At 41.0% G+C, this 11,067-nt stretch overlaps 2 protein-coding genes and 1 long non-coding RNA gene across 46 annotated transcripts; 2 read left to right on the top strand and 1 right to left on the bottom strand.

Moving 5' to 3' along the window:
- The first annotated feature begins 249 nt into the window (after positions 1-249).
- Positions 250-1,178, top strand: LOC127338307 (protein FAR1-RELATED SEQUENCE 9-like). The gene is made up of 3 exons (XM_051364482.1): positions 250-546; positions 666-953; positions 1,041-1,178. Exons 1-3 carry the CDS (start codon positions 250-252, stop codon positions 1,176-1,178), a joined length of 723 nt encoding a protein of 240 aa, XP_051220442.1.
- A 1,461-nt stretch (positions 1,179-2,639) lies between these two features.
- On the bottom strand, positions 2,640-3,351 carry LOC139834258 (uncharacterized). Its single transcript, XR_011749991.1, has 3 exons — positions 3,211-3,351; positions 3,063-3,138; positions 2,640-2,978 (listed from the first exon to the last, which is right to left on the bottom strand). It is a non-coding gene; the product is annotated as an uncharacterized lncRNA (long non-coding RNA).
- A 33-nt stretch (positions 3,352-3,384) lies between these two features.
- Positions 3,385-10,608, top strand: LOC127327188 (uncharacterized). 44 transcript variants are annotated; one of them, XM_071824745.1, is made up of 10 exons: positions 3,390-3,925; positions 4,009-4,808; positions 5,674-5,774; positions 7,196-7,322; positions 7,381-7,505; positions 7,973-8,079; positions 8,230-8,338; positions 8,468-8,615; positions 9,614-9,724; positions 9,912-10,608. In XM_071824745.1, the coding sequence occupies exons 2-5, from the start codon at positions 4,559-4,561 to the stop codon at positions 7,386-7,388; spliced, it is 486 nt and encodes a 161-aa protein (XP_071680846.1). In that variant the 5' UTR covers positions 3,390-3,925; positions 4,009-4,558; the 3' UTR covers positions 7,389-7,505; positions 7,973-8,079; positions 8,230-8,338; positions 8,468-8,615; positions 9,614-9,724; positions 9,912-10,608. The 44 variants fall into 44 exon arrangements, 14 of the variants coding, with proteins under 14 accessions (XP_071680838.1, XP_071680843.1, XP_071680833.1 ...); XM_071824736.1 differs by having other exon boundaries at positions 3,391-3,925; positions 5,674-5,760; XM_071824744.1 differs by having other exon boundaries at positions 3,391-3,925; positions 7,980-8,079.
- The last annotated feature ends 459 nt before the right edge of the window (positions 10,609-11,067 follow it).

Here is an 11,067-nt window from a genome sequence, read left to right as displayed (position 1 = left end):
TTGTTTTCTATGCTACGAATCCCTTCAGGAAGCCACCGCAAACAATGCTTACTGGTAAATAATTATTAATAAATTATTTAGAACTCCTGGTTGGTATGTTCTATGGTATAGCAAATAGCGCTGACTTATTATGTAATTTTGCAGATCAGAGTTTGGCGATGACAATTGCCATAAAGGAAAATTTGCTGAGTACTAACCATCGGTGGCGCAAGTGGCACATATTGAGGAAAGCGCAAGAGGCCTTAGGACATGTTAACTCTTGAAGAATTTGAATGTGGCTGGGATTATTTGACCAAGAAGTATGACCTAGGTGGTAACCCTTTCATGACAAGAGCGTTTGAAGTGCGGGAAAAGTGGGCGAAGCCATATTTTAATGATATTTTCTGTGCAAGAATGTCAACTACTCAGAGGAGTGAGAGCGCGAACCATGTGCTTAAAGTATATGTTCCATGCAAATCTTCAATAAACATGTTTGTCAAGCAGTATACTAGGCTTATTGATGATAGAGAAAAGGCTGATGACAAAGCCGAGAAAAACAGAAGCCAGGTTCGTGCAATGATCCAGCGTACACGCACTTTCCTATGTTCAACAACCCATGTCATTTATTGGTCTGACAAATAAATCATTTTTGTCTAATTTATTTACCATGATTGTATTACATGCAGAAAATTTCGAAGCCTATGTTTGGTTACCCAATTGAGAAGCACGCTTCGAAATTATATACTCCTGCAGTTTTCAAGTTGTTCAAGGCTGAATTAAAGAAGACAACTTCATATGTTATTGTTGACAATTCAGATGGCTTATGTTATGAAGTGTTGCACGTAGATTCTGAAAACAGAGAATCCTGGAGCCGTGTAAATTTCACAATAACAATTGATCCACAATTGGGGTTATACAAGTGTCAATGCAGGCTGTATGAGCACTTTGGTATTATACGCTGCCACATTATGCTGGTACAGAGGACTTTAAAATATGTTTATTTACACAGCAGTTTACTTCAGCATAATTTGTCTGAAGTGATGCCCTTTTTGCTGTTTCAGGTTATGACCCAGACTGGAGTGATGAAAATACCTGAATGTCACATTATGAAAAGGTGGACAGTTGATGCAAGGAAAGGATCAAATGTAAAAAATGGAAATCTGTTGCAGTTCTGGATTATGAAGCAAACAGAACTTTAAGGCACAAAAAATTATACATGCATCTTCTGGACCTAGTTAGTGCTGGTGAGTACGATAAAACAACATCGGACCTAGCAATCAAGTATGTAGAATTGGCGAAGAAGAAGATTGAAGAGTACAAGATGACCATTAGTAGGACGTGCCAAGTTGGATATAACTTACCTACTTCCATCAATGGTGATAAAGAAGTGACCATGGAAGGCATTGGGGAAACAGGAGATACTTCCTCATGTGGGCTACAACTTTATGATCGAGCACAGAACTGTGAATTGAAGTTAGTTCAATAAAGGCTCCCATTGTGAAGATGAAGATTGGCAGGCCTACAAATAGGAGATTTCTTACCCGCTTGCAAACATTACAAGGAAAAAAGGTGTAGTACATGGGAAAAAGAAGGTTAATGTTCCTGGCGGCAGAACTGGAGTACAGCAGACCAGGTTTTGCAGCTGCTGCAAGTCTCCATACCATGATATTAGAACATGCCCTATCAAAAATGACTACAATGTTCCGCCAAAGAAGAAGTCAAAGCACAACAGTACAGCTTACTTTAAATTCTAGAGAATACACATAAAATGGTACTGATGTGTTGGTCTGATAAATTATTAATCTCTGTAAACTTATATTAGTATATTCAAAATACTGTTGTTTGCTACTTTTTTATAATTATTAAACTTCAGTGCTATCATTAAATATATCATGACCGGAATGGATGACATGTGTATCACACGTAGCATCTTTGACTATCACGGAGTAATATTGCTAGATTGCAGGCAGAGAATATTCAATTTAGTTTCAGTTCAAATACTTTCTTAATGGCTCTGACATTGGGGTTTAATTTAGCGTAAATCTAATTTATTTGGTACAGAACGCATGTCTTAAATTTCCTGAATAAAATGGGTGGAAGATGAAATGAGAACAAGATATTGCATGCATGGTTTGTTTAGTACTCTTCATAGCCTACCATGGTATGGACATATGTAAATTGTTTGGTTTCTTACATCATATTGCCAACATGATGAACTCTTTGCTAATTTCATGGATCTTCATATGTACAAATATTTGATGAATTTTCAATTCCTTAATTTGGCGCAGGTATTTGATTCATACAATATATGCGAACCAAATGGATGGATGACATAGAGTACATTTCAGTGAACTATGAACTGAGAAGCGACTCATGGAATATTGCATCGGTCCTTTCCGAAGATAGCAGCATAAGTTGTTTCACAGTACCTTTCATCTACAAATAAAAACCAAAAATTCGATGTGAGATGCATACTAAGTGTTTCGGATGTGGATTCCTCGTATATAGGTCGCATATGGCTTATGTAATAAGAAAATCTGTATGAATTGTAGACCTAAATTTTTTGTTTCTGTTGACACGAGTCAGTTTGTACTTTGTAGTACCATTTTGTATGTGGTACAACAGAAGCTGCACTTCAATTAGGATAAAGGAATGGCACAACATAGTTCGGTCCTAATGCAACATGGTGTCATGCCTTCAGTACGAAGGTTCACTTGGCCTAATATTACAAGCCAAAATCTTCCATTCGATGCTGATACTGATCAAAGATTATAGCATCGAACAGAATTCTCTTAGATGTAGCATACATGTGGTACATAATAACAACTACGATAAAAGCATTCACGAGATAATTTCAAACGTGCTGCCACTTTCTAAGTGGAAGCTATGAATTTGCCACCGCTGCGCAAGAGAGACGGTGACATAGGAATTGCACCAGTGTTGCCTTCCATAATCAAAACCTGCCATAGGTGCCTTGCTCTAAAGTCTGATAGATCAGTCTAAAAAAATGAGATGTAGGTGAGAATGAACCTCAGAACATTTCTTAAGTGAGAATAGAATAGTTTACTATGTGGCAAACTTACGCTGTCTATGCGATCGAACAGTGTGTTGCCGTCATAGAATTGGGCATACAGCATTGCATAAAGTGATGAGTTTGGACTGCAAATTCGAAGCTAGGTTAGGTAATAACAGATTAGGGAGTATAGAGGTCCATAAAATGTTCCGTTCTACCTTTTGCAACTCTTGCTAATGTCGTTCCTGAAGATGACTGTCCACTGCTTCTCCGATAGATTACTACCGGGGAAAAATGTTTCTATGCACTTGATAAGTTTGTTGGTTAGTAGTTTCACAGGTATGTTGTGAAGTTGCTTAATTCTTCCTATAAATGTTCTAACACTACTCGGCCATACAAGGCTCTGAGAGGGGCAAATGCATCCAGATCGCTCGTTTCCACCGCGACAGTAAAAGGATGCCCCCGCTTTTCACCAGGACCGTTCGATGCGGTCATTTTTTGTTTACCCGTGGCTTCTCCTTCACAGACAATGACATCTGGGCCCATTTTCGTGCGGGACCGGTGGCCAGAGGCAGCTGCAGGCGCTCATCGTTGTCGCTCGTTTTAGTGGTTGTTTGCTGGAGGCGTGAAAACCCTAGATCGGCATTGGCTCTCCTCCCACAAATCCCTGTCTGGTGTCTGCTCTCTCGCCTCCTCTCACCTCCTCTCTCCCGCCCGTCGACTCCACCAGCCGCCGCGTCGCCGCCGTCGACTTTTCGCGCCGCCAGCGGACGGCGACCCCGAGCAGCCGCCGTCGCGCCTCAGCAGCTCTTGCCTTGCATCGGGAGGAGCTGGGCCGAGGACCTCGGCCGTGCCATGCGCTCGAGGGCGCCGCTGCGAAGAGCGCCAGGAAGCGCCGGCCGCCGCCAGTCGCGTTCGACGACGCCGTCGCAGGTACGACCACCTTCTGTCCTCTTCCTTTTTTCCTTCCTGGGGAGGAGCCTCGTTTTCCCTTGATTCTCCCCAATCCTGAGCAGAGGAGGCGGGTGATGTGCACATGAGTGGGGGATGGAGGAGGCGCAGGGGGTGCAGAGGAGGTGCGGGACAGAGGTGGCTGGAGACCGAGGGTGGCACGAGCCGGTGGCAACTCGGGATCAATCGTGGGCATCACCGAGATTCGTCCAGGTTTGCATCTCCTTCCCCTTTCTATCTCTTCCTCTCTGTCTCCCTCTCTTTGATTTGGCTCTTTTTTCTCCTGGCTGCAAGTAACGGAGGAGGAGGAGATGATGTGAGTGGAGGAGCCTGCTCGTTATGGCCGTTCTGAAAGCTATCCTTTTCTCCCTATATCTTCCTCCATCGCCGTCGCCGCCCACCATATTCAACCAGGCTGGCATCCTTCTCTCCCTCCTAGGCCGCTGACGAATCAAAGCACGTTGTGGGGTGGACAAGCTCGGCTCAATCCTCTCCTCCTAGCCACCGAGCAATCCAAGGACGTTGTGCAGTGGAGGAGCAATCCAAGGACCATGGCGGCGCAGAGGAGGATCTCAGGGCGCCCTTCTCCCTAACCCCCGCCCCCCGAGATGTTCTATGGTGCCGGCGGCAGCGCGCTCGCCGCTGCGCGCGGTGATGAAGAGGACAGAGAGGCGGGAGCCGGATGGACGCATCTTTGCCGGAAGCTTACCTGCAGCGCGAGTGGTTGCCGTCGCCCAACAGTTCTTTTCGACGACGATGACGGCGTCGACGCAACAGGTGGTGGAGCGGTACATCTTGATTGAGGCAGCAGGGGTAAGAGGCCAGGGCGAAGAGGCGGCGCGGGCATCGGTCCAACAGCTCACAGGTACAACGACGTCAACTTCTGCCACGGCATCGGCCGCTGAGAATCTCATGTTTTTCTTTCAATTTAGTAGCGACCATAGGAATCAGGTGTACATCTGGTGTGATTTGGGGATTTTTGGTTTGCTTCGATAGCTTCGTATTCAGTGTCCTACGGGTGCTACCGCTGCGGCTTCTTTAGCCGGCCTCCATCCTTACAAAGGTCGGGGAGACAGAGTACGGTCGGACTTGTTGATTTTGGTGCCGCAGTTGCCAAAGTCTAGCTTCGTTCCTTAGGTATGGCTGTCCGCCCTCGCGGCCCTCTCTTACTGCACAACTCCATGTGCAATCATGATATTGGATAGTTGTTGTTGTATATTCTAGAGAGCGAGAGCGTGAATATGGTTTAGTGGTAGGCTGGTAGAGTGTTGATTTAGTAAATTGGGCTGCCCTTAATTTGCATGATTAGGCCACCCAATGTGCATACGAATTGATGTTCAGACAATTCTTAGTGTTCATCTGCCCCACAAGTCAAGATCCGTGTAATAAAAAAAGAAGATATTAACATTTTTTTGGTTTGCTCGAAATTTACCTGTCCAAAAAATCTTGATATTCGTATTCTAAGCAGAAACAAATATGTTTTCCAGGCCAAATGCAGCCTAAAATTGGTACTATGAGCTAGGCAGTAAATGGAGAAGTGCTTCTCGAATAGTTTGTTGAATAGCCTGGGTGATGACAAAATTATATAGAGAAGACTGCTTTGCTTATATTGTATTCACTTTAAATGTTTAACATGCAACTTAAGAGTCAGTATATTGGGTGAATCTGGTTATGTTCATCCATTTTGATACTTTGATCATAAGCGTACATATCTTACCTGTGCATTTCAGAGTGTCATGAAGAATCTCTTCCTGGGACTGAAGCTTTTTTGCTTGGACAAGAAGGAAATTCTGGTGTTGGTTTTATTGCTAGATATGGTAAGAAGAAAATGGTAAGCTTAAAACTATTTGTTGTCGCATGTAAAATACTTAGGCATTTAGAACTCTACACTGCCAGTCCAGATGTATTAGTATACAATGCCATGCATGGCGCACAAATTGCATTTACTTGCATTATCATAATTTATTGAAATGGTGTGTATTTTTTACTCTTTGTGACCCTCGAAAGGAGACTTATTGCCATATTTGATTGATGGTAAGAATTATTCACTAATTTTTCGAACGATAAATATTCAAATAGATCAATCAATTGAATTGTCACCAAATAGAATCTTGTCATTCTTGAAAATCCAACTGGTCTTTTCTCTCAGCCTGCAAAACAATTCCTCTTGGATTGTTCTTTATGCTATCATATACCTCACACTGGCCCAGTTTCTTTTGTTGCATCAGACAAAGATGTAAAAGGTACATAATTTCTCTTCATGTTAACTTGATGTTCAATAGATTATTATCATATTTAGGCTCCTAGAACTTTTCATTTCCTGTAGTAATTGCTATTGCTATTTCGCATAAAACTGAAATTTCTATCAAAATATTTTGCCTAGGTCCTTAGAGAGTGTTACTTTTATTCATATTTTAATCTTGATATTGGAGCAACTCAAATGTTGCATACACAGTTTTAGTTAAAATATTTCTCTTCTGTACTTGAATATACAGACTGCCAAGTAGTCACTGTTTTAGTGCATTAGTGGTCATTTTCCCCCTCACTTTGGTCTGGTGTGGAGCGACCATCAGCGCCATGTCCTGATGCGCGGCTATGACCGTCGTTGCCTGCTGCTAATGCAGTCGCTGCGTGTGCCGCGCCCGAGCCGCATGGCCGCTGCGTTGCTTCCATGCTTTCTGTCGAACGGGCAGATCCGCTGTTAGCAGCTTCGTGCCGTGCCACCGACAGGCGAGCCTTCAAGTACGAAGGTAACTTACAGGTGTCAACAAAGGGTAAACACAATGCGGATAGATCCATTTGTCCGACAATGATGTAACTTTTCCCTTTCCTCCTTGGTAAGAGAGTGATCTTAGCTGGAGTACTGGACACGATGTAGTGAAACAATATGCCAATGTCACTGAGCTGTCAAAATAGTATCTTTAAGATACATACGGAAGCACTGAGTTTACATTATAGCACAATTTGTTCTCAATCTTGCCCTGCACATTTATTCTTATATAGCTTATTACATTCTTCGATTGGATTTTGTAGTTAAAGAAATACAAAGTCACACGGTCGCGCATACAAATAGTACATCTTCCATGAGAAAACATTCTGCCTATTTCTTTCGGCTATTTCATTCTGAAGTTTTGAGAGACAATTGGTCCTTCCATAGGTCCTATTTTCTTTTTAGAGCTTACTTGAGGATTTAATTATTTATTTGTCTTGATTAATGTCGTTAATTATGTAATATCATATTGGTCATTACAGATTTCTGGGGATCATCTGGGAAAGAGGAGCCTGAAAGACTGCCTCCACGCCATGTATCAGACAAAAATCCAGAGAAATTTGTCCTTATTGCAATTAAATTGTCACGGATCAGAAAGGACAGAAAATTGTAAGCATGTCAATGATTTTATAGTTGAAGGTTTAGCCCTCTGCTCACTCTTGTGTAGACACATGAGTTTTTCAGCGTTGAAAATCTTGCTTTGATCTGATGCACGGAACAATAGTGGAGGAATGCCATCTCGCTACAACCTTCATGCCCAGAATACCAACATTCTCCGTGTGTAACCTACATGTATAATTTTTGCACTTCCTGCATTACTTCCTGCTAACATTTTTTACAAACATTATCAAGTTGTCGAACTTCATGTAGTCTTATAGTTACTGTACTTATTTTCTGTGATCTAAGTTAATCCAGTAGATATCGCTACAATTACTATGAGTAGTTCATGGAGTCCACTTGCCTGTTATGGTTACTGTACTTATTTCAAATGTACATGTCCTGGAAGTATATGTAATTTTCAAAAGATCAGTCTATTGTTTTTTCTTCCCTTGCTAAGAAACAATTGCAGTTGAGAAAGTGGAAAGTTGTGTTCAGGTGCACAACTAAAATAAGCATTTTTTTTACTAATAAATTTGTATGCCACAACTTCATTTAAGATCTGGTAGGTCTCCCATGTATTTTTGATAAACTGACATGGTGAATTACATTCTAATTTCAGTGGTATGAGGTTAATTGTGCATTAACGTTTGGATCTGAAGTTTCCAGTGTATACAAAGTTTTGATTTGAAGTTTCCATTAACATGGAATTTACTGGAAAAAGGCGAAGGGTGCAACAAAGCAATCTAAGCTTCCAGTGGCGCAAATGGTCAGATAATATACTCTTACTATCTACCATCACAAGTTAATTTACATGAAACTTTGCATACGATCTTATCAGCTAAGTTGATGTCCAGATTTTTCTGCATTACCATGCAAATCTCTACCATTTTCAGACCAACTTCTCTAATATGGTCAGGTGCAAGCTGTGATTGGAGACCAATCCTGGTGGTGTCAGTAGATGGCAGTCGGCCAGAGGACTGCTTGGACTTTGTTGCCAACAATCGACACTCACCGTGTTTGTGTTTGTAAGTTAGGATTATTTTTTATCTTGCCCTTCCCTACAATCAGTTCTGCTCAGAAGTTACATAACTTTTTTGGTCATGGTTCTTGAAATCATGTACTCTGTATTTACTTTTTTATATCTGAATCCCCAGCGGATGATGCAGACCGTGCTGTTACAGTATCACCGCCAAAAATTATCATCAACCAGCCACCATATGGCGTGGCTCTAGGGCATTTTTTGTCTAGCGGTGGCAGAGATATGCCATCTCTGCAGCTACTAACAATTATGTGCTTATTTAGGTCAGTAGCTTATTTGCCCGTCGTTTTGTCTCAATAAATCATTTGACTAATAATATTGCCCATATCTGTAGGAGATGCATTTTCATTTGTACATAAATCAGAGTGCTTTTTTTTCTAGCCATTTGTCCACAGATGATTGATTTCCATGTCTGGCTTCAACCGTCTTTGCATTAGAGCACCACGCTGGTGCCAGGCATGAACATCAGAATGGAAGTTGCTATATTTTTATAGTTTGCATGTTTCTGTTTTGTTTTTAGGATTTGGACACCATGTTTTTTTTCCCATGTTTCATGTATAGCAGAATATTTACTTCGATTGGTAGTTGATTAAGGAGTACAAACAAGCATATAAAACATTGAAATCTCACCAGCAGCGTTTGGTATAGATGAGTTTGCAGTTTATATTCTCTTTGTTCCTTTTGTGAACCAGCTACTTAGCATGCATATACAACACTGACATTCTTCCTATTATGAGTCTTCTTTTCCGTTTGACTTCTTACTTTTTATGAATCTTCTACTATGTGTCTGCATTTAAGACTGGCCATAACACTTACGTGTGTGCAGTTATGCCATTCTGATACCGCCTTTTCTTTGCTTAATGCTCCAGTGCATTGTCTCTGTATTGCAGAAATAGTTTGATTGTTATAGGCTAATTCAATATGGTCTGACCTAGCGGTTGACCATATAATTTATCTCAATCCTTCGTTTCTAGGTAGATATAAATCACGACATTGATCATGTGATGAGTTCATGTTTGTCTTGCATGAGAAGAACAAAGCTGATTGTTGCATGAAACATATAAGTTATTTGCCTTCTCTAAAATATTTACTTTGCTTTGTAAAGTTTCAGTCCAGAAATATAACAGTTAATATGTAAGTAATAGCAGCCTCTGATGTACATAATAAAATCCAATATTTGCCAGATTTTAGTTATCCTGTTTTATAGTTCTGTCATACTCTTGATGTGTTGTCCATTGCTTTAACTTGTTTCTCATAAAAGATTATTCAGCCTTCTGTGGAAACTGCAGTGGATGCTGCTACAACCTCCATTTGTCTTAGGACCAGCACTGATGCCAAGAAACCAAAGCAGTGGCTGGTCTGCATGCATAAGGTACAACCTAATTACTTTGTGTATAGACGTTTCTGCTCTTTCATACTGCTGTTGTCTTGCAATAGTTTTGTTCCTATATCGTTCCTTTCTTTAACATGACTCTTTTTGTTTTCTGATATAGTAACTTCAGCCATTTCTCTATCATACCAGTACATTATAATGATATTTTGTTCTTTTTACTGTTTAGCAGGCCATTTTCTGTACAACTTTATCTTCATGGATGGTTCTTGTTACGGGCTTGGCTCACAGGCCCAGGTGAAGAGCTTATCAGTATCTTAATAATGCTCGCTACCTCAACATCTGCTGGTATTCAGCGTGCCTTCCTTACTACATCGTTGAGATGAGCTCACCGCCTTGACGCATGCTACTACTTCATGTGGGTTCTCTGCTAAGCTGTCAAGCTGATGTGATGTCTTTACTACCTGCCTATAAACTGCTGTTGGACTTGTATTCTCTGCTGCAGCAGCGACCTGATGTGTAGCTGTGTAAATAGCTATGTAGAAAGCTATTTTGTGTAAGTGCACGCTGCTCTATAAGCATGCTTTTATAAGTAGATCCTTTGTGACCATCGTTCAGCCAGATCCTATGCCAAGAATATGGGCTGAACTTCATCTGCACTTTATCAACTTCTATGGATGGCATGAATTATTGCCCAGGAAGACTTTGTGTCGATATGCTTTGATTTCCATCAGTTTCTCCTCTACAATAGTGGTATTGCTTATTTTGGTATTTTGTAGTAATTGTGATAAATCATACATGTCTTAGGCTTACATTTTGGACATGTGCCCTGCTGCTAGAACATGCTTATTTATTTGTAGAACCTTGCCCATGTATGGGGTGCACATGGTATTGGATATACAGTCGGTTTCAGAGTTCTAATAATATGCTAATATCATTAGAATTTGTATTTGTGCTTTTTTTTGCCATGGAACCTGAACTGTAAGAAGAGAAAAGGGAATCATCAGAAGCATGCTTCCCTGTAACAACGCAAACTCATTAATCCATAGATGCGTACAATGTTTCATGAGATTTCTCAAGGCCTCTATGGCATGCTTCAGCCCACCTGATACAATAAAAATTGATTGGTATGTGGAACTCGAGAGACAGATTGTAATTTACTGAAGAGAAATTATGCTGCCCGTGAGTCTCACTCTGTTACATGCCAGTTAAGCACTTAGTTAATTGTCAGTGGAAGCGATCCTGTGGAACCTACTTCCAGTCTAAAATAGAAGTACAAAATACCAGATTAAACAAACATCCCAAGTAGAACGAGTCGTAATAAAAACGGCAAGAAACTATTTATGTAACGTGTGTTCCACGATCATTGTTACATGTAAGAATTA

Source organism: Lolium perenne, chromosome 1 (genome assembly GCF_019359855.2).
Source record: "Lolium perenne isolate Kyuss_39 chromosome 1, Kyuss_2.0, whole genome shotgun sequence".
NCBI lineage: Eukaryota > Viridiplantae > Streptophyta > Magnoliopsida > Poales > Poaceae > Lolium > Lolium perenne.
This window is presented reverse-complemented; position numbering and strand designations above follow the sequence as displayed.

Coding starts and splice junctions, on each gene's coding strand:
- LOC127338307 (XM_051364482.1), top strand. CDS start 250: ATGTTAACTCTTGAAGAATTTGAATGTGGCTGGGATTATTTGACCAAG. Junction 547..665: donor CCGAGAAAAACAGAAGCCAG/GTTCGTGCAATG, acceptor TATTACATGCAG/AAAATTTCGAAGCCTATGTT. Junction 954..1,040: donor TACGCTGCCACATTATGCTG/GTACAGAGGACT, acceptor TTGCTGTTTCAG/GTTATGACCCAGACTGGAGT.
- LOC127327188 (XM_071824731.1), top strand. CDS start 4,559: ATGGTGCCGGCGGCAGCGCGCTCGCCGCTGCGCGCGGTGATGAAGAGG. Junction 4,809..5,673: donor ATCGGTCCAACAGCTCACAG/GTACAACGACGT, acceptor TGTGCATTTCAG/AGTGTCATGAAGAATCTCTT. Junction 5,775..7,195: donor GATATGGTAAGAAGAAAATG/GTAAGCTTAAAA, acceptor TGGTCATTACAG/ATTTCTGGGGATCATCTGGG.